This window comes from Lycorma delicatula, chromosome 3 (assembly GCF_047948215.1).
Source record: "Lycorma delicatula isolate Av1 chromosome 3, ASM4794821v1, whole genome shotgun sequence".
Lineage (NCBI taxonomy): Eukaryota > Metazoa > Arthropoda > Insecta > Hemiptera > Fulgoridae > Lycorma > Lycorma delicatula.
The window spans coordinates 142,086,785-142,109,990 of NC_134457.1; the positions used below are offsets into that span (position 1 = coordinate 142,086,785).

The 23,206-nt window shown below is 26.5% G+C and overlaps 1 protein-coding gene across 8 annotated transcripts in view; it reads left to right on the forward strand.

The window, feature by feature from the left end:
- LOC142322063 (uncharacterized) overlaps window positions 1-16,406 on the forward strand; it is a 516,135-nt gene extending 499,729 nt beyond the window's left edge. For 7 of the 8 annotated variants that reach the window (XM_075360702.1, XM_075360700.1, XM_075360706.1 and 4 more), the window contains 3 exons: window positions 2,507-2,589; window positions 3,649-3,838; window positions 8,589-16,406. In XM_075360702.1, coding sequence (XP_075216817.1) covers window positions 2,507-2,589; window positions 3,649-3,829 — 264 coding nt within the window. In that variant the 3' untranslated portion in view covers window positions 3,830-3,838; window positions 8,589-16,406. Of the gene's footprint in view, window positions 1-2,506; window positions 2,590-3,648; window positions 3,839-8,588 lie in introns of those variants that run through there. The other variant, XM_075360708.1, reaches the window with a different exon arrangement.
- The last annotated feature ends 6,800 nt before the right edge of the window (window positions 16,407-23,206 follow it).

Genomic DNA, 23,206 nt, shown 5'->3' on the forward strand with positions numbered 1-23,206 from the left:
ATAAGTGGTACTTATTTTCATTGGTTCCAGAGTTACAGCCAAATAAACTTTTAATTTATGAAATATTTTGCTCTTATAAGGGGAAGGTACATCGATTCGAATCCAAATTAATTCCCTTTTTTATTAATTTTTTTTTTAATTTAAATATATTGATTTATTAATAATTATTAACCTCTGATTGTAAAAAAAATTACAATAAATAATTTCAATAACAACAATAAAAAGGAAAAAAAATATGAAAAATATCAGAAGTTACTCATATTAATGAAATAAAATTTTATGTACTTTTCATTTTAAAAACATGTGTATATATAATTTAATAGGCATACAAGGAAGTCATGTGGTGTAAATAACAGATTTTTTAAAGAAAATTAAAAGTATTTTAATTCTTCAAGATCTAAATCAATTGCACAAAAAAAAAGCTGTTGCTAATTTTTTAAAATTTATAACATTTTTCTATTAAATTTTGTTTTTTTTTTATTAATAAAAGTTGATTATTTTTTGTCTTTCATCAATTCTCTTGGAATTAAATTCTCTACAAATTTTGATAATAAAATTTATGCATTTATTAGTCAATTACATTATTGTACTTCAAAACTAAACAAACATGTTTTTTGTAATCGACTTTTTCTATATTATGTTGGATATCATGTAAACTACAAAGGATACATTTCTCAGATCTGTTTTATTTGATTTTTCAGGTCAAAAAACATAAGTAACTATAAAGTTTACTCCTTATATAATGCCTTAAAAATTTCAGTGTGGTCTCATTTCACTGGGAGAACTGAAATCCCGGTGAAATTTTTCGCTAGCCATAACTTGGTAATAAAGAGTTTTTGAATACATACTTTGTATGTACTTTTTTCTTTATTTCAACCCTCTAGAATCAGTTCCCAAATTATTTGCCTTTCCTCCTGAATCACTATATATGTATTCATATTCATATGCAGTATGGAGATCTAAATGTGATTATAAAACTATGTTAATATTTTGGACTTTACATCTCATAAAGCACAATAAAACTACTGTGTAGTATAGACTTACAGATTACACACTTTTAAGATTTGTTTTATTCAGAAAAAAAAAATTGTACACCAAATCCAAGAATATTATAATATGTTTGTTACATTTTCTTTCTTTTTATATTTTTTATAAATTAATGAATTATTTTCATTTTTATCTCTGTAGTTATTTGGAGAATTTTAAATTTGTTTTGTTCATACAAATACCTACTTGTTGGTAGGTATATTCATTTTTCTTGATAATAAATTATCTCATTGAATTTTTTATGAGAATGAATGTAAAAAAAACCTTTTGTTCCTCTGACATCAGGGATCATGATCTTCAATATTCATTTAAAGAGCATTGAAAAAAACTAATTTGTGAATCTGGCTTTGCTTGCTATATATAATATAATAATTACTTTTTCTTAGTGTTTTCCCTATAATTTCTATTTTGTCTGAAAAGGATGAGCATCATTTCTCTGGATTTAATGATAATGGTATTGTACATATTGTTATATTTTTTTATAATGTAATTATTTATTAGTATGTTATAGTATTGTAATTCTTTCTTAATGTAAATATTAATTTTCCTTTTATAAATAAAAAATAAAGTTTATTTCCATACACTTGAAAAATAAGCTATTTTGAAATATTATTACATTTTGTATTTGATATGATTCTGAATTCTTAACATTAATTTTTTTTTTAATATTGGACATGATTTAATATCATAATATAAGTATTTCATGTTGTAATTTTACTTTTATGCTTACATTAAGTTAAACTTTACTGCTGTAAGGAAGCATACTGGAATTTAATGTTATGATGCCACACACATTTGTTAATACTCTACTGTGCTACTGTACATCTAAGTACAACTGTTAGTGATCCTGTGTGTATTTGTACGTTTATGTAAATTAATATAGATTACACTCCATCTAACTATAAAAATAAATATGTTTAAGATTTAAGACTTATAATGAGGTAGTAAACTGCTCATTTTTATGATTTGGTGAGGATTTAACCATCTTCCTATTAATCATCATAACATTCCTTGCTTCTCTACAGCTATACTGTCAGTTCTAACAGTTATAAATGATACCAATAATAAATAAAACTGCAAAAAAATATGAAATTTTTTTTGAAATATATTAACTTTGTTGTTTGCTGTATTTCAGTTTATTCACAATTCCTTTTTTGGATCTTCAGTACCAGGAATTTCATCTTACACTGACAGGATGTGATTATTCTTTGTATATTATAATTATTAAAATTCTTCAATAAATTACTACAATACTGATACACTTTCATACTAATTCAATAACTTATTTTATTTTAAGATGATGCTTAAGCATCTTGAAGAAAAATCCTTAAAATGAAAATAAATTTATATTTTAGCAGTATTAGCAGATGAAGACTACAAACATAAACAAATCTTAAACTATTTATAAAACATCTTTAATTTATTATTTTATCTAATTTTTTATTACTTATTTTTGTAGTCACGACCGATGAAAACGACAAAATCAGATCTTGCACCAGTGAATCAAACACTGCATATTGATACACAATCTGAACCTGTACCGTAAGTAATCAATCCTTATGTATTGTTTTAAATAATTTTCAGTTGTTTATCTCTTGTGTAATTTCATTAGAATTCCATTTTTCCATATTTTGCAGTTCCTTTTGTTGTATTAAAATAATGTAAGAATAATCTTAATGATTAAGTTTATGAAATTCTCTAACAATTAAAAAGAGCAGCAAACAGTACCAGAATATTTCAAAAGAAATAAAAAAGGTTTATTTTGTATTTATTCTGCAGTTCTCTGAGTTTATTATGATTCTTTTTGCCATATTTAAATAATGAATGATTTAACATTTTTCTTTCTGAATAATAGACTATTTGTTACATGTTTGTGAAAATGAATTTATCTCCCATTTTCTGTTTTTATTCATTGTCTATTTATTTGAGCTGTAATTGTTTTCTTAAATACCATCATGATAACTTATTAATTTGTTATGTTTGTAGAACTCTAGTGCAGTCAGTAACTGATTAGTTCTGAGTAACTTTATGTGACTCATGATATATCTACATGCAACTATTTATTTTCACTGCTGATTATTCACGTCTACCTATCATATATGGTGGTCATGACACATGGAAAAACTGATTCGGAGACTATGTCACTCCCACATTGACTAGGGAATGTGTAGTAAAATTTTTCTGGGACTATGTTGGGTGTAATCATGTTAGTGAGAGAAACACATCATAGCAAATAAAATGGTTCAGAAGTGTATGTCAGTAGTATAAGTAGGGTAGCTAGAAATTGCAAAGATCACAAAAAACGTGTAGCAAAAATGTTAACTAATTTTACAATTAAGAAGAGAGCATAAGAAGTTGTATTAAACAAATTTATAATAAATGGTATGTGGATTTCATGTTAATTTAGATGGTAACCACTGCGGTTCTACTTTGAATTTGGGAAACTAATGTTTGTTAAAGAATTCTTGATTCCTGTGCTAAAAGTAATTCTTAAAAAAGTAAAATTAACAAAAACAAATTTGCCATTATTTTTATTATAATTATGGATGTAGAATTTAGTACCATTCTCTCTTTATTTTAGAAAGAATTTAAATATTTCAGTTATCGAGCACTATACAACTATAAACCACAGAATGATGATGAGCTTGAATTAAATGAAGGTGATACAGTATATGTAATGGAGAAATGTGATGATGGCTGGTATGTTGGTAGCAGCCAACGAACAGGATGTTTTGGCACTTTCCCAGGAAATTATGTTCAGAGGTTATCAAGAAGTCATTGAAGTTTCACGGTATGTTTACTATTTACAAATAATAAAACATTTCCCTCTAAGTTTTTTTTACTTTCAGAGCTATTATTAAATAAATATATCACGGTGCTATTTAGTTTTTTTTTATATTGTATTTTATTTTTTCTACATTTTTTTATAATTAAACTGCTAGTCAGTAACTTTTAAATTAGCAAACGACTACACAGAAATCTGCTTAAGTAAAACATTTTCCAGGATTGAAATACTTATAAATATCAATCTGAGAAACAGAAAGCACTGAATTTTTCATAAAATTTCATTCAAATAAATATGTTTACTTAAAATTAAAATTTCCAAGAACTACTTTATATGAAACTTTTCACTGTTAAATATGGGAATGACAATTAACAATATAGCATTTATGTAACACATTATATTGATAAAAATACAACCACAAAAAAGTAGATTTTTCCTTCAAAATGCTTTATAAAATGCATTCTAACCACAGATTTATGTTAGTTTTTCAAAGTTTAGTTTTATAATGATTTTTTTTAACGTACAGTAATTTTTCATAATATTTTTATTCAGTAACAATTACAGGTGGTTATTGTGAAAATTTTTGATTATTGTACTATGAAATTCTTTCACCCAATCTTTCATAGATTCCAATTAATGTCCTAACAGAAAAACTGAAAATTAAAAAAAATACTCATTACATATTATGTCCTATATCATGGTGGAAAACCATTTGACCAACTAGTGAATAAGTATTAAATTAATTTTATGAAAATAAAAATTTTATTCATAAATACCTTTAACTACAATAAAAAATTAAGTTTATTTCAGTTTAAAAATCCTTGATAAACAATAACTGCCTTAGAATTATGAATTTTTTAATGCAATAACTACATTTAGGTTAAGAATAAGCACTTATCTTTAGCTAAAAATGTAATGAAGGAAGTAAAATATATTATCTGCATTGCATCAGATACAAGCTAAAAGATGCACATGATACCATGCACAGCATGTCAATTGATATTCGTTGGTAATAACAAAATTGTTAAATCTGTTTTACTGAACAAATATTAATATATTATTATCACATTACACATTACACATGGTTACCAAACAGGTAACACTTGTAGTGCTAACTCAATGGCTTACCTATTTTGAGTTTATTATATTAGTTTATTTTGAGATAATATATTATTTATCTGATAGTAAGTAACAAATGAAACAATCATGAGAGTAAGAATACAACGGCAGCTGGTAAATGTATTAGCTTTGCTGATGATATTGCCATAGCTATGGAAAGTGACTACTACTTAATGATCAATTGGAAAAAAAGAAGGTTCTATATTGAGTAAAGAATACAATTTGAGAATAAACAATGGGAAAACTAAAGTAGTGGTACATAACAATAGAAGCATTGGAAACACTATTTTATGCTTAATAGAAAAAAGATTGCAGAAATGAAGGAACTTACTTATTAAAACAAAATTACCAGTGATGGCTAAAGCGGAAAAACATTTTATGTGCAGAAAAATTCATTAACAACTAATGCAGTCTTGCTGGAAACTAGGAAGAGATTATTCTAAACTTATGTTTGATAGAGTACAGTCTGCATTTAAATAAGATATGAGTACCAGGGAAAGAAGAAAAAAGAAGACTTGAATCCTTTGAAGTACGGTGCTGTAGAAGAACGTTAAAGATAAAGCTGTGCAATGAAGTGACTAATGAAAAGGTTCTGAGAAGAATAGGTGAGGAAAAAATTGTTTGGAAAAGTTTAAGAAAACACAGAAATAAATTAATTGGGCAAGTATTGAGACATAACTCTAATTTTTGGAGGTTATGTTGAAAAGAGGAAATCAAGCAAGAGACTATGGTTAATATATTTACAAGTTATGAAAGGTATGAGCTATGTAAGTTATAAGGAGTTAAAGAAAAAATACAAGGCATGGTTCAAATTTAAGTGCTGTTTGGTAACAAAATGAGAACGGTTGAAAAAAATCTGATATGGACATCACATGACTTCCTTGTATGTATATTAAATTACATATACTCATTTTTTTAAATTAAAAGTACATAAAATTTTATTTCATTAAAACCTTCTGATAATTTTTAATTTTTTTTGTTATTGAATTATTATTCATCGTAAATTTTTATTTTACAGTGAGAGGTTAATAATTATTAATAAATCAATATATTTAAATTAAAAAAAAAGTTAAAAAAAAGATGAAGTCTGATTCGAACTGATGTGCCTTCCCTTTGTAAGATCCAAATATTTCATTAATTAAAACCTATTTGGCTATAACTCTGGAACTAATTAAAATAAGTACCACTTTATGACATATTATTGAAAAGCTCTCAATAAGGGCTTATTACAGTTAAGAAAAAATGCAAAATCCAAATTGTTTTTTGATTTTGGGCTTTTTAGACACTTTTGGTTCAGTTGATTGCAATCAAAAGGGGAAGTGCACAACTGATATTAAGACTCAATAGTCTTAATCCAAAATGTTGATATCCTATGGTTAATCGTTTTTGAGTTATGCGAGATTCATACGTACACAGACGCCATGCCGAAACTAATCAATATGAACACAGGGAAGGTCAAAATGGATATTTCCACTGAAATCTAAAAACCGAAATTTTTCGCGACCTCAATACTTCCTTTACTTCGTACAAAGAAATAAAAAGGAAAATTTATTAATGGTTTCAAATACTTACATTTTTACTTTATTTTTCTACATAATCACCATTTCATTCCAAACACTTTTAATATTGTGAAGCAAGCTTCTTCAAACTCACTGCATTAAATTCTGCGGCCTGGGATTGTAGCCACTTTTGCACCGATATTTTCAACTTTTCACTTTCCTCTAGTCGTTGAGACGGAAGCCAGCTTTTGAGGTGCAGGAAGATATAGTAGTCACTGAGTGTGAGATCAGGACTATAAGGCAGATGATCAAATATCTCCTATTTGAATTTTTTAATTGTTTCTCTTGTGCATGCAGCCATGTGTGGATATGTGTTATCTTCAAGAAGAGCAATTCCTGATCTCAGCATTCCCTGTCGTCGGTTTTGAATGACACAACACAGTTTGAAAATTGTTTCACAATAGACTTATGATGTGATGGATGTTCCAGTTTTCAGAAATCAATCAAAACTACATCCTTTTAGTCCTGGAATCTAGTTTCAATGATTTTTCCTCGAGACTGGGCTTGTCAGTTCAGTTCATCTTTTCAGTTTAGGTAAACTGGAATGGTGCCGCTGCATGGATGTTGTTTTGTCTCAGCACTGATATAAAAAATCCACATTTTGCCACCAGTGACAGTATGGAAAAAAATTTGTCTCCCTCGTTGTTAAAACAGTCAAGAAAAGTATGTGCAGTTATCATTCTGTGATCTTTGTGAGCACTTGTCAATATTTTCGGCATCCATCATGCACATAGTTTACTACGGCCATGAGTGTCAGTGTTGTGATCTGCAACAATGTTATCTTTGTAACTTCTGGAAATTCTAACGAAAGATTGCTAATCATAGAGTGACAATTTTCTCTCACTTTTCCATTTACACATTTAGTGAGATTGTCAGTCCAGACACTAGGTCAGTCACCTCTTTGTTCATCATGAAGATTTGATTGGCCTTCCTTAAACTCACAACACCATTGCCTCATCTTTGCTTCACACATTGCCATAGGCCCGTGTGTTTCACACAATTTATAATGAATTTCAGTAGCATTTTTCTTTTTACATTTAGAAATCTAATCAACTATTTAACTTCACGACTGATGGGATTTGTTATTATTACATTCATTTTAACACACTGTCTCCCAAAGGCAAACAACAATGAACTGACGGCAATGTGGTAGTTACATGCCCAACAGAAACACTTAAAGCTACTGTGCATGGGCACAAACCAAACAAAGATGCCAATTGCTATTTATATCTCATCAGCCTTACTTTTGAATTGCACCTTGTAATTGGAAAGAGCTACTTGAAGAGCCAGCATCAATCGATCTCCAGATTGAGGACAAAGTTTATTGTCGTAGTCATGACTAGAGTTAAATATCCTGGAAATGTGCAAATTTTCTATTGTGTTTTCATACTCACAGCATTTAAATAACTTTACTACACTAATAATGATTAGAAGAGACCCACCAGGTTGGTCTAGTAATGAACTTGTCATCGCAAATCAGTTGATTTCAAAATCAAGAGTTCTAAGGTTTAAATCTTAGTAAAAGCAGGTACTTTTATATGGATTTGAATAGTAGATCATGGATACCTGTATTCTTTGGTGGTTAGGTTTCAATTAACTACACATCTCAGGAATGATCAACCTGAGACTGAAGAAAAATGAAGACTGCACTTTATTTACATTCATACATATTATCTTCATTCATCCTCTGATGTAATACATTACGGTGGTTCCGGAGGCTAAACAAAAAAAAGACAATGGTTAGAAGAGGGTTTATAGGGATAAGACAGAAAGAAAAGAGATCTTCCTAAATATTCCTTATAAGTTCATGTTTTTTTCTCTCTTCATACTGGTAAAAAACAACTGTTGATATGATTATTGGTGTCATTAATTTAAAATTGATTATTTGTGTGGTCATTATTGTTGGTGTAATTTTTTGAATTGTTAATATTATTATGCATGTATTTCATTTTATTACTTACATTTTTCCAGGAAATCATAGATGAAATGACATTATTACTATTTTTGTTTATATTTCTGTTATAATTAATGTTCTTTTGTTGTATTCAGTCAGCATTGTTTAAGTTTTTTTTTTTCAGTAACTCAGAGAAATTCACTAAGGACTATCAGCTTTTCAGTAGAATTGATGTGCATTTTAAATCGACAGTACAGGATTATTTAGTTACAACATTGAAATTATTGTCTCTAATATTATCAATCTGGTGTAAAATTAATTTTAAAAAATTGAGATTTTATTTGGTGAATAAAATATAATTTTAAATTTTTCTTATGAACTTTTATAATTGGCAAATAAAAAAAAATAGTAATGCCATATCAATAATTTTGAACAAATATTACCAGTGTACCTTAACATTTTAACCTGTTGTTATTGATTATTTTTTTTTTTTTATAACTGATGTCCTGTTACATTATATATTTTTTTCTTTTACTGTACAATGTATAATTACTGTACAATAATAGTTTGAACCAAAGATATTAGAATAATTTTGTTATTTTTTGTATATAATTGTATACTCAAGTATTAGTAAAAGTTTATGGGGCGCAATTCAGCACCTTATAATGTGCTTCCAAATAATGTTCCCACATTATCATAAACATAGTAGTTATGTAATAAAATAATCATTAACATGTATATTGTTTTTGTGAAGAAACCAATAAAATAATAATAATATTTTGTTAATAATTTCTTATATATACGTATATTATACAAAAATTTACATCAGTTACAGTTTTGAAGTTTTTAATATAATTAAGTATATATAAAACTACTTTTGTTATTGATTTTTTATCTTCATACATTTATATTTTTTCTTTTACTATAAAAAATAGTGAGAATTATTTACGCATAAGTGGAACAAAATGATTTTTTTTTATTTATTTCACATTTCTTGATAATTTATGATTTACTTTGTAAATTGTTCCATTATTTCAAAGCAAAAAAATGTAAAATATAATTTCTTTTTAATTATTATTTTTAATTTCATTGATTTTTTTCACTAATAAAGATTACCTTTATATTTTTAACCCTTCTTAAATATTTTTATTATTTTGTTCAAATTAAGACTATAAAATAATACCTTATCCCTTTATTATTATTATTATTTAATAATAATTTATTATGCTTTGATTTAATTATTTATTTCTTATTGTGTGCATTTTGTTATAGTTCTCAACATTTTTAGAGGAGAAATTTTTTTACTTTTTTTTAATGAAAGTTATTTATCTCAAACAGTTTTTTCTTTTTTATATCTTTATTATCTTACTAACCATTATTAATTATTGATTCTAGTGGTAAGAGTTTTATGACATTTGTTTGTTATGCTTTGTTTCAATAACTGAAATGAAGTATTAACTGATAAATATCATTTTGCAAAAGAAAAAAATAAATTATTCTTGAATATTTTAATATATAATAACAATAATTTTTAAACAACTTAGGCAGCTAAGCTTTATTTTAAATGGGCATAATAAAAAATTCTTATAAACCTTTTTGTTAAAAAACAATTATACATTAATAATGAATTTTATCATACATTTTTGTTTTCATTTATTGTGGTAAAAATGTTTACATACGGTAATTTAATAAAGATAAAATTAAAATAGTTAAAATTAAAAATAAAATGTTTATTTCTTTTGAAAAAAAACACCTGATGTAAGTAATATTTTATATCAGAAGATAGAGATGCTAACAAATTCATAACAAACAGCAGTGGCAAAAATCAATATTCAGAACTATCATTAAAACAGAAGTATCATTGAACTGACAGGTCATGTACAACTTTTTATAGTCAAGAAAAGTTATTTTCCATTTTTTTTTTTTTTTTACTCAGAAATGTTTTTGAGATACAGAAGTGATAAAATTTATGCTTTTTAACTTTAGTAAAATTTATTTTAAATTCAGATTTTTTTTCACATTATGAAATCCAGGTTGCTTTCTGTGACTCGTCCTTATATGTATTTTTTTTAGTTTTAATATTGAAATCATTATAAAAAAATAAAATTTTTAATTTATACTTACATATGTATGATATATTTATTCTAGTTTAATATCTTTAGTTGTTCATTATTAACAATTTTATTTTCATCTGAGTAACAACTAATATAACAGTTGTTTATTTAATAAAACTGTGAACATGAAAAAGTCACAAATAAATTTGTTTTGCCACTGTTTGAATAGTTTTGTGCTATAAACTGTCTAAAGTTATAACATATTTGCTTTGTCTTTCTTTTCTTTAGTTAGTAGTGGCCTAACAAAATAAAATAAAAAATATTTATAAACATTTTTCTTTTGCTTCAGCTGAAAAAATATTAACTACTTTAGTTCTGTTATTATTTAACTTCACTACTTAGGCCAGATGTCAAATATTTTGAAATATGTACTACTAGAACATCTTAGCAACTCTGATGTTTGTATTGAGACTTGTGATAGATCCTAAATGAAAGCCTATGACTTGTTCTACAATCTGGAAGGGGAAGTATGTGCTTGTAACCATCTGAAGTTTGGTTTGTTACTAAAAACTAGTTTTCATAACAGTATTCTGCTACTGCAACAGAAAACATAATACAGCATAATTACCTCATTGGAAAGAGGAATGGGAATCCCTATTCACAATAATGTAATATGCTCAAGCCAACAATGATGCTAGATCTTAATAGATGATATTAAATCTTTCATGATGCTCATCATTAGTTATGCTCACAATGATTTTAACGTTGGATTCAATAGGTATGTTCTACTCCGTGGATAGTTAACTTACTCAGTGGATCTTTAACTACCAAATTAATTTTCCCATTTTTGAGATTGGGTTTTCTTTGGGATAATTTCAGATTTACTTTTTTCATATCATTTTAATGAAAACATTTTCATTTAGCTTTAGTACAAGCATCGGGAAAGAATCTATGATTAACAGTTCACTACCATAACTCAACATCTGTCAAGATCCAGTTAATAAAAAAAATATATACATTTTTAAAAAAATCATTAAAACCAAATTCCTTTATCTATTTAGACATTTAACCTTTTGTGTAATTTGTTAGTGTTGAGTATCTTTGTTTCTAAAAAATTATTTGTAACAGATTAAAATTTGTTTATCAGAAATCTCTGATAAATGCTTATGCCTAAGAAATGTATGGTGTCTTTCTTGGTAATAATAAGAACAGTTGGTTTTTTGAAAAATAAAAGCTAATAAGTTCTGCTACAAATAACTGAAGATTACATTTACTCTTATGAATATAAAATAGGCCTCTAAAACCACTTTTGTGGTGGTGTAACAGCATCTCTTTTTTTTGGAAGGTTCTGTGTTCAAATCTCATTCAGACTTAGCATTATTTGTTTGCTTCAAAATAATTTCTCATCTAAAAATATTACAAAGTAAAAACTATATGTAACTATAATTGGGCAACAGCCCACAGTTATACAATAAACAAATATACTTTTAAATTAAAATCAGGCTGTCAGAAAAAAAATATTACTAAGTGCCTTTGGCTTAAATTGGTCAATAAATTATTGACAATGGGACTCTTGAATGGACCAATAGAGTGATAGGAGGAGCAGAAAGAAACATAACAGTCTTTAGCAATTGGAGAAACACAGTCCACTGCAATACTATCACTTTTTATTCCACATAAAAGTGATATGATGTCATATGTTTGAACTTTTGTCATCTAATGCATTTGATTTATTAAATATTGATTCTGTTATCAGTATCATATTCATTTTCATTAATTAATTCTTATATATTTTATGATGCTGCTAAAAAATGTTTCCAGTAGATAATCTTGGACACAGAATTTTTTAACTTAAAATAATATCAAACTTTATTAGATTTATGAACAACATTTAAGTATAAGATCTGGTTTAGAGTGCTGTTTATTTTATTTTTTTACATTTTTACTTATTTTCTGTATTTGAAAATATATACATATTATTTTTATGTTGCATTAATATATTAATTACACATATTCTCAATTAAGATTCATACTTGAATAAAGGTTCCTAAGTACATAATTATCTATTACCATGTATAACCTAATCTTAATATAATAATTTAAATAATTAAGTCACAACCATATAACTTAAATTATTAATTCAAAAACCATTTATTATAATGGTCTACTACAAAAATATAACAGCCTAAAAAGTAGAATACAGTTTGTATATAAATGAAGTTACTTTTTTGTAATTTTTAGTTGTTTTTCTTTAAAAATAATATTGTATTTATTATTATAACTCCTTACTTTCATTATGTAATAATAATTATTTAATATGTTATGTAATTAATATTTTCTTTTCGTATAATATATACATTTATTTATATTTAACTATGTCATTGTTATTATTGTTTAATTAAAAGATTTATAATGATGTTAAGTTGCACTTTTTTTGTTTATTGTTATATTTTTAAAAATAAATATTGAATAGATCTTTTTTCTTTAGTTACCTTAAATTTTTATGTTCATGTGTTATTAATTCATTAATTTGCATTTATCTTTTATACAAAATCTACATTATTTTGTTTTTGTCGTAGAATTTATAACAACTAAGGAAAAGCATGTTAAATAATCATTTAGGATTAATCATTATCATAAACTTTTGAAAATATTCATGAAAAATCTTGGTACATTATAAGAATTCATAAATGAAAGTTAATGGGTAGATTACATTCTTTTTCTTATACACGTCTTAAATGAAGTGGCTTATCAGTTTGTATAAAATGTGAACATTTTTTTTTCTTTAAAAAAATATCATGGATTGTTTTACAGTAAGTCCTTGGGGATTTGTGAGTTCAACTGATGTATAAATTCATATTAATATAGTTTTAATAACGCTAAACTTTATTCCAGACAATTTTTTAAAAATAGAATGTAGAGTTTATTATTTCTGAATTTTTAAAATTTATTTCTTCAAGTTTCAAGAAATTTATTTTATTATTTATTTATTTTATTTTTATTTATTTATTTTTTATAAATCTTAAATGACATTGAGAGCAGTATCTACGTATTACAACTAACAAGTACAAACAGCATGCAGTGAATCTGTATATAGTGCTTGGTGATCTGGGGGGAACTGGTTTACTAACATAAACCTTTTCTTGCCTTTTCATTAATGATGGCTGTGACTCATGAAAAATTTAAAACCATTGTTTTTCTAAACTTTTTTGTAAATCCTTTTATCTTCAAAAATAAAACAATTTTAACTAGAATTTTTATTTTACATGATAGTTATTTCTGCATTGACAAACATAATTTTGAATTCTGTTGTGATTTTTTGATAAATATGTTTTCTTCTCCACAACATAATTTTTTTTGTCAAATAAACAATAATTTATTGGAATGACTGGAGTAAGCCTTGTTATATTTTTATAAGTTAGCACTGCCTCCTGTAAATAGTGAACAATCAGTTGTGTTCTATTATTTATTTTAATATATTAACATAACTTGTTTAAATTGTAGCATAACTTTGGTAGTTTGATTGAATATGCATAAAAAGACTAACAATAATAAAATATTAAATTACATAAAAGACTTTGTAGATATATGACTTAAATTTGAGAAATGCTAAACTAGAGGTATGACAAGAGGCCTTGAATGTTTTCACAATTATAAATAGGAAATTGTTAAATACTTCAGCCATGGATATTTTTTCTATCATTACTTTTCACCAATTTTCAGTTTTCAGGTTTGTATTCCTTGAGATGGTCTATGTATTACAGAATAATCAGATTAAAAGGGAATGCACAATATATCATATCCAGGTGCTTCCAAAAAAAATGTATCATAGTTAATGAATTCAGTTTTATTAATTTATTACTATTATTGTGTGATTCTAGGAATAGAAATTGGATTTCCAATTTTTAAAGGATCTTTTATTTGATAATGGGTAGTTTAACTGCTTTCAAGTAAAATAAAAACCTTTCTTTATGTGTGTAATAGTTGTGTCAGTAAATGTGACATACCAAACTTTAATTTTTAGTATGTGGTAGAAAACTTCAGTAACCTATTTTATAAAGTTTGAGATTTATTTTTATTGTTTTATTTTTTTTCTATATGAAAAATAAATATGATTGTAAATGTGGCTATAAAAAAAACATTTCAGTTAATCTTTTTAATTCAGAACATACTCGTATATGGTATTTGTTTAGCAATATCAGTTTTAACTGGTTTTTAAAAGAATTTCCTATGATTCAGATCAAGGTTATTTTAAACTCATAGTATTGTTAATAATTATTAATTAATTTTCTGATATCTTTATAAATTTGTTATTATTATTTTCATGGTTATTTTGTTAAGAATTTTTTTTGAATTTTTTTATGTTATAATTTGTTTTTATGCAAGATTTTATCCTACATCTTATATAAAAAAAATAAGTGATAATAGTGGATTATATTGTTATCTTATTTGGTAAATATCAGAGGTACAATTTGAAAAAAAGATATATAATTGCAGTCAACAGGTTAATGATTACTTCATGTTAAAAAGTAATGGAGAGAGAATGAGTCGCATAACAATCTGAAACTGTTTTATAAGTTAGGATACATAGTTAGTGTACTTCATCATCAGCTGACAGCTGTCTTACACCCTAGGATCAGCAAGCAGTGCAGTGTATCATTAATTAAAATCTAATTAACAAACACTGGTCATATTAACATTTTTGACTATGTTTATTATATATTTGTGTTATCATTATTTACCTGTAAATGTCTGAGTTAAAATTCTGTAACAATTGCAGTAAGCAATGACCCAACCATTATCAAATATTAAAATACGTTTTTGCTATTTTACTACATTATTGTTTGCAAAAGCATAGCCTTCCCATTGGGAGGCCTATTAGGTACTTTTTATAATGCCTAATTTGACATTAATTACTATCAAAAGTAAGTTTACTTTATTTCAGTTTTAGCCTATTTGCTTGCTGGTATTACTTTTTATTCTTTGATCTTTAATGTATTTATCCATTTTTGTATTCTTTACTATTTTTTTACTAGTTTATTTGGTGAATAGTTTGTCCTTAAAGTAAACTACTGGAACTGGAAATATTATATTCGATTGAATATTTTATTCTACTCTCTTAAATAATATTTAATTTTTCTAAATATAAAGAAAAGCATGGTTGAAGATAGAGGACATAACCAAATGACAGAATAAAATAATTATTTAGTTAGAATATATTTTACAAATATTAAAAAAAAGAAATGTTTTTTGTAACTCGTAGTAAAGCCCTATACACACAGGACATTTTACAAACAATCATGAACAGGATTAAATAACATGAAATAAAAGCCACATTTAAATATTAATTTTAGGCCTAATATTATGTAAAATAGTAATTTAATTGTCCTAAGAAAAATGGAGTTCATTAATTATACTTTATTAGTAAGAAATAACTCAAGACTGAGAAGTGTTAACTATTCTGTAATTAATTTACTTAATTCTTAATGAATTTAAAAAAAATTTGATTCTCACTTCTTTTATCCTCCATTTTTTAAATGGAAACAGTTCTTGAAAATTGTTTTCTTTTAGAAAAAATTCATGTAATTTCTAAAATGAAAAAATATTTTAGTTATTTGCTGATATATTTATTTATAACATCTTTCAAAGTACAGATTTGTAAAAAAAATGTAATCTTTATTAATTTTTATTTTTATTTTTTTAGGGAAAACTATGATAAAATGAAAGCATATTTCTTGAATATATTTGTAATTTCAGTTAGTAATCTAGAGTTACTGGTATATAAATGAATGCTGCAGGTTCAGAATATTTAATGTTTTCATCTTTCTTTTTTACAAATTTAATACTTTTTCATTTAGGGTTACTTCTAATCAAGTTAGTGACGGTAATAGAGTTGAGATGTCCACAAGTTGATAATGGCATGTTCGCAATAAAACATCAAAAACAAATTTTATTGCTTTTTCATTCATCATCTCAATCCCTTTTTCTACTTTGTGTGTGTGTGTGTGTTATATATATACATATATATATATATATATGTTATATATATGTATATAACATATATATGTTATATGTTATATATACACATATATATATATATATATATATATATATATATATATATATGTGTGTGTGTGTGTGTGTGTGTGTGTGTGTGTGTGTGTGTGTGTGTGTGTGTGTGTGTGTGTGTGTGTGTATGTGTGTGTTTGTGTGTGTGCAAATTCACATATACATCATTTCTGTGCATACAATAGGCACATGTGTTTTATTAAAATGGCATAATATTAAATATTGAACTAAGAAATATGTTTGTTTTTTTTAATACAATACTCTTTATCACAAACTATTATTACAGCCTACCACTACAGAGTTTTTCTCTATTCATTTTAAAGGATTATTTATTCTTTTTGAGATTAAACAAGTAAATGTTTTGACTGTGTTTTTTTTTTAAATTATAATGTATTGTATCAAGTATGAAGTCTAGTTACTATTAAGAATTTTTTCTTTATCAGCCTGTTTTGCAGGAATGATCATTCAAAATAAATCAGGAATTATTCCTGATTTAGTTTAAGTCCATTCACTTTAGGAACAGGTTTCACTCAATATCTAAAAGTATGAAATTTTATGTCTGAGATAACTTTGTTCAAGTGTCAAGTGCATCTAATTTTGTAATAATCAACTAGTTCACCCTTCCCCTTTTTTTGATGATATATAAAAATGTATTACTAATAAAAAAAAATTATTTATTGAACTGAGATTTTTCCCAAATATTTGAAGAGGTCATTAAAAAAAATATCAAAGACCATAGATTAAAGTTAAAATATATTGCTTTTTGATGTGGTAAATTCTACAATTTTTTTTTTTAAATTTGTGAGAATGAAAATAAATATTTGTATTGTTAAATAAATAAATAAGTATTGTTACACTTTTGCTGACCTCTATGTGATGGAAATCAATATACATAAGCCAGTTGTTTTTTTTATTTTATTAAGTTTATGAAATGCTGTTTGTATTTAATAATATATAATTTAATAAAAGTTTTAAAAATTACGAAAACAAATACTTTGTCAAATAGTAATCAATGGTGGCACAGAGATTGAATATTTGTTTCATGTACCAGGTTGACAACTCTTCAGTAAGGATTAGACTTGTCTAATAAGTAAGTCCAAAAAGTATGATCCATCTTCTCAATATTGGGAATAATTTTGCCAGATTTCAATTTAATGTTCTATGTTGGCCATTCTTTGTGAATTTACTCTTAAGCAACAACTGAAAAAAATGAATGTGCAATTGGTAATGAATCGCAAATTTTAATCCAGTCTCCTTAGACTGTGAGATATTCTGTTAAAATGTGTTTAGAGAATTTAAAATATAAAAAAATGAAAAATCCTGTAATATAAAACATTCATCCTATATTAAAAATTGGCATAAATTAAAATAAAAATATAGTAAAATTCATTGTATATTAAAAATTGTGCTTATGGTGATTAGCAGTAATCAAATTTTAATCAAAAATTTTTATAAAAATGTGATGTTTTTTACCAGTTTTTAAATATCTTATTGAAATAAAAATGACAAAACAGATAATATCAGTAAAAGAATATGGTAAATAACATTAAATACAACAGAATCTGAGACACTGTTTGCCACGCAAAAATCATTAAATTGAAAATGCTTATAAAATACCAACTTCCCAAGTATGACGCACAAATTGGTGATCAAACTTGTGCCTTTACATATTTTCAAAATTATAATGCCACTGTCAATTGATGGAAGGTATTTTTATCAGTCACAGTACTTTGTTGGACTATGGTTTGCAGATGCTGGTTTATGTGGCTGTTCAAGATCCATTGACTATGCTTTAATACATAGAGTGAAAATGTTAATAAAGTACAAAACTATGATGATAAGCCTTCTTCCAGTTTAAAAATAATCATATTGGTTTTATAGGAATTAAACTGGCTAATATTAGGGTAAGTGTACAGTGAATGCTGGTTCATGCAGGTAAGTGTGCACAGTGGAAGCTTGAATCACGTTAGATTTGATTACTTACTCAAACAAGATGAGTTCTAGTAGTAACAACAAAGAGGATTTTTTTTCTTTTGGATAGCATATTTATGAAAAAAAATCATTTTTTATTAGAGACTAGCAGGAATTTCATCAATACCCACTGAAAATTTACTCTTACTGAAATTAAGAAGAGATTATTATAGAATATGAGCACTCATATAGATTTCCCACACTCATATAGAATATGAGTGTGGGAAAATATATTGTTAGTTTTCAAAATACTAACACTTAATCGTGTGAAAATATTGTAAATACCAGAAAGATATCTAATTATGTAGTCTGACACACATTATTCTATAAACATAGAACATTAAACGATGATGATGAAGATTAAAAATGAAAATATTTTCAAATTATTTATGAATTTACATAGGTTTTCATTTTAAACTAGGGCACTGCACCCCATGGCTGCTTTACCGTCAGCATTTCAGCATTTTTCTTACCATGTCATAATAAAGAGAGAACCAATGTTCGCTCATATCTCTACTCTGAGTGGAGGAAAAATTTGGGTGAAACCTCATTAGGTGTGACTTGATTGCCAGAGTGTTTTAAGTATACATCAAATATTAAGCTAATTATTTTGAAATATGATTTATAATTAACATTATTTTTAAAATTATAACAATAATACAGACAAAAAACACAAAATAATTAGTTTAGTATTTAAAATAAAAAACATAGTAAAACATATTTTAGCTTTGGTAAAACATACTTTCAATAAAACTGTATGTGCTGTGATCTAACATAGTAGCGCTTAATTCAAAATAAAAATGTGAACACATACAGCAAACAAACCAATGCACCATGCTTCTTGATATAAGGGAAGAGGGAATTTTTTTTTTTTAGTTACTTTGTTGTCAAGATACTGCTTAATATTAATAATTAAAGACACCGATTAAAAGGGTGTTAGGTTTTACATAAGATGAATAAACACACTTAGACATTCATCATGAGATTGGTTTTACTCAGACAACACATATTTTTAAATCAACTAGTAGAACAGATTTTTGAAACAAATTAATTTTACGAGCTATCATGTGGTATAGTATTAGTATTGTATTGTCATCATGAATAACAGATAAAACATTAGTCGTTTAAGTGTTATCATGATTATTAATTACTACACTGACCTCTGGAGTGTAAACATTATTTTTACAACCTGGGTTTTCATAAGAGGAACAGGATGAAGGACTTTCAACATAATAAGAAGTCAATGGGTATGTAAACTGTTTCACTATTTCCTAAATTCTACTGCAAAACAAAAGTTTTTTTAAGACGGGAATTTTTTTATGTGTGATAGTAAACTTAAGAAAATGTAAGTAATTGTCCTAAACATTTTTTTGTCTCTTCATTTTCTATTTTCTAGATTTCTATTTTCTGTTGTTCAATTTCTAACATTGCATGTTTTACTATACATTTTGCCCGCTTACTTCATGTATGCTAACTACTTCATGTATGCTGATTGCCGCCATAGTTGCTCTTTGCCTGTTGTAGAATGTGAATTACAGTATATGACAGTAGGGTTGTTACTGTGTGATGTGTCATGTTTGTCTTCAACAGCTATATCATACTGTGTTATCAACATCGTTCCTTAATTCTACTGGTATTGAAATGTATGGTGAAACTGGATCTATGGATTCATTGTTACTAATAGATTTCCGCTGGACAAATGTGGCTTAACTACATTTTTTTTAAATACAGAAGTTTAAAATGGGGCTATGTACGTGTCTCAATCTCGCCAGCAGTGTCTCCTAATTTTGATATTTTAATTTTAAACATTTCTATTGAAAATTGATCAAGTAAATATTTCCATTTTTTCTTCAATTTTAGTTCTGTGAAATAAAAGAAACAATCCACAAAATTACCAACAAGATCAAGTTAATAATTTTTAAAAATGTTACAATAACTAACAACACATGTTGAATTTACAATGGAAAAGTGAATTATCTCAATCCAAAATTACTTAAAATTTTCATTTTCAGACATTTATCATCGTTTGAGAATCTGGCCTTTAGTTTTAGAATGGGGGATGATATAGTGGGGTTAATAGGGAAAGGAAAAATTAAATTCACATGGGAAGAAATATGTGCTGTGCTTATGCTAGTGCCAACTGAGTATGATTTTAAAAAAATTGCACAAGAACGTTCTGAAATGTGAAATTTTCCAAACTTACTTTGCACTTAGATGGAAAGCATGTGCATATAAGGTGCCTAAAATACTCTGAAACCATGTTTTTTAATTATAAAAAGTACGTAAAATTAATTATTTATTTTAACCAAAGATAAAGAACAAATGTAAATACACAGAGCAAGAGGATTAAAAATTAGAATTTTTATTTCAATTATTAATTAATTCCATAAGTACATCCATTACTTCAGTTCTCTTCTGCTCTTCTCTTCTTTTTATTTCTCTATATGGCCTCTTCCTCTACTTCATCATTTTTCAAAATTTCTTCATTATCGGCATGAATAACTTCATTTGCTAATTTGTATACATTATTCATCAGTTTTCCAAAATTGTGTAAAATGGCATAAGCAAGAAAAATGTTCAATACTTTTTCCAGTTTTACTTGAACAATGGGAACCACTGCTTCACTTGCCCTAAAACTCTCTTGATTACTGTCTTTGCTTAGTTGTTTATTGAAAGATTTTTTATTACTTTCAGAATTTCTGAATAGTGTAACCAGCCACAGCGCAATAGTATATTTACGATCTCCCAAAAGACAAGCAGCTCCATTATATTTCATTATTATCTCCAGTGTTTTACTGAATCTCCATATACGACTATCAACTCTCAACACTGGTTATCTTCTCATGTGCATCACAAGTTGTCAGCACATTAATACTTGCACAACCCTTGCGATTGATATAACAGTCACCAAACTGTAGGTTTTTTTTAATCTCAATGTGGGTGCAATCTACGACACCTATCACACATGGCATTTGAAACCTCAAACTACATGTAAATTTGGCTTCATTAACCTCCTGCATATTTTTCAGGAAGTGAATCTAGTCACTTGCTTTTGCAGTTATTTTGTCCAAAACATAATCAAATTTTTTTTGCTTACTGTCATTCGGTGAACACAGAAATCCTCCCTCACTCCAGTTTAAAAGCCTGGGTCAGCGAAATATTAAAGAAATATTTCCATTTTCTGCTTTGATGACAAGGTTTCTCCTCTTTTCTTGTTTACTTCTGGTAAAAAAAGGTAACATAAATGATTGATTCTTCTTCAAAACGAAAGCAGCTCTTTGCATCAACTTGGACTAATATACCATCTGTTTCTGTAAATGATAACATTATGAACATTCAAAAATGCACTCATGATTATAAGATGGGTCTGGAAGTACCTTGAAACTCAATCAGTAATTTATTATAAGAATAATAAAAGGCTGCCTTTTATTCACATCCTTTTAAGAAATTACTTAGAGGATCAGCATTTGTATGTAGTTATCAGAAATTACTTATAAGAAAAGGAAATACTTTATAAAAGAATAGTAATTTCTGATTCTTATTCTCCCATTCATAAGAAATTTCTTAAAAAATCAGTCAAGAAAAGTAATTACTGATTTTTATTTACATCACCCATTATTACGTATAGTTCTCAGCAAATACTTAGAAGTAAAAAAAATACTGAACAAGTACAAAGAACACTAAATACTGGAACTTTATTCACTTACCTGCCATTATTTACTTGAAAAACAACAAGAAAAAGTTGATTTTTAATTAGTAAAACTGATTTTTATTCACATTACCCAATAACTAACTTGCACTGGTGATTTCTTACAGCAAAACGTACACTTATTAGTTGTACAATGGATGCATATATCTACAGGCCTCAAAACAAGAAAGTTGCATTAAATATGAGACTTCCAGAATATCATATAAACCAATCAGTACATATTCATTCATGTACATTTGTTAAAACAAATGTATACATTGAAGCTACTGATGTTTTAATGATTATAATTATGTAGACATGAATTATCTGCTTTCCATGAAAACAGTATGTAATATGACTCTAATTTTATGACAGCGTTTTACTGTTTACAAGAATATACTTTTAGCAGAGGTCCTATAGATTCTTCTCTACATCCTGAAAGCTAGTGTCGCCTATCATCCCATACCCAGAAAGTTTCTCTTTATATAAAATGATATCTAATGAAAATGCTTTTTAAACTGTTGGAACTAATTCAGCAGGGAAAATATTCTGAAAATAGTTTAATAATGATCTTTAACTTCTGATCTTTGGATCAGATGGTTCTGACATTTGACCATTGCATTATTACCTCAGAACTCCAATATACTGCAGCCAATTAGGCAGTTGAAATGGGAAGTAAATAAATCTCTATGGCTGGAATTTTATCTATATATACTTTATTGATATAAAATGTAATTGTTATTTTAATATTAAAAGAAATTAGAAAAGTTTATATATTATTTTATTTTAATAAAATTTTATATTAATGTATCTTTGATATATGACAACTGACCTAATGAAGTCTAAGAAAACTTTAGGTCTAAAATCTAAGGAGTCTGACCAATGAAGACAATGTATCTCAGTCTACTTGTGATTAAGTAAAACCTACCAAGTAGAGATTGAGCAAAACAGATATCCTGGACCTCACTAGCTTACAAAGCAAGATTTATTGTACAAAGTTAAGTAGTTCTAATTCTAGTT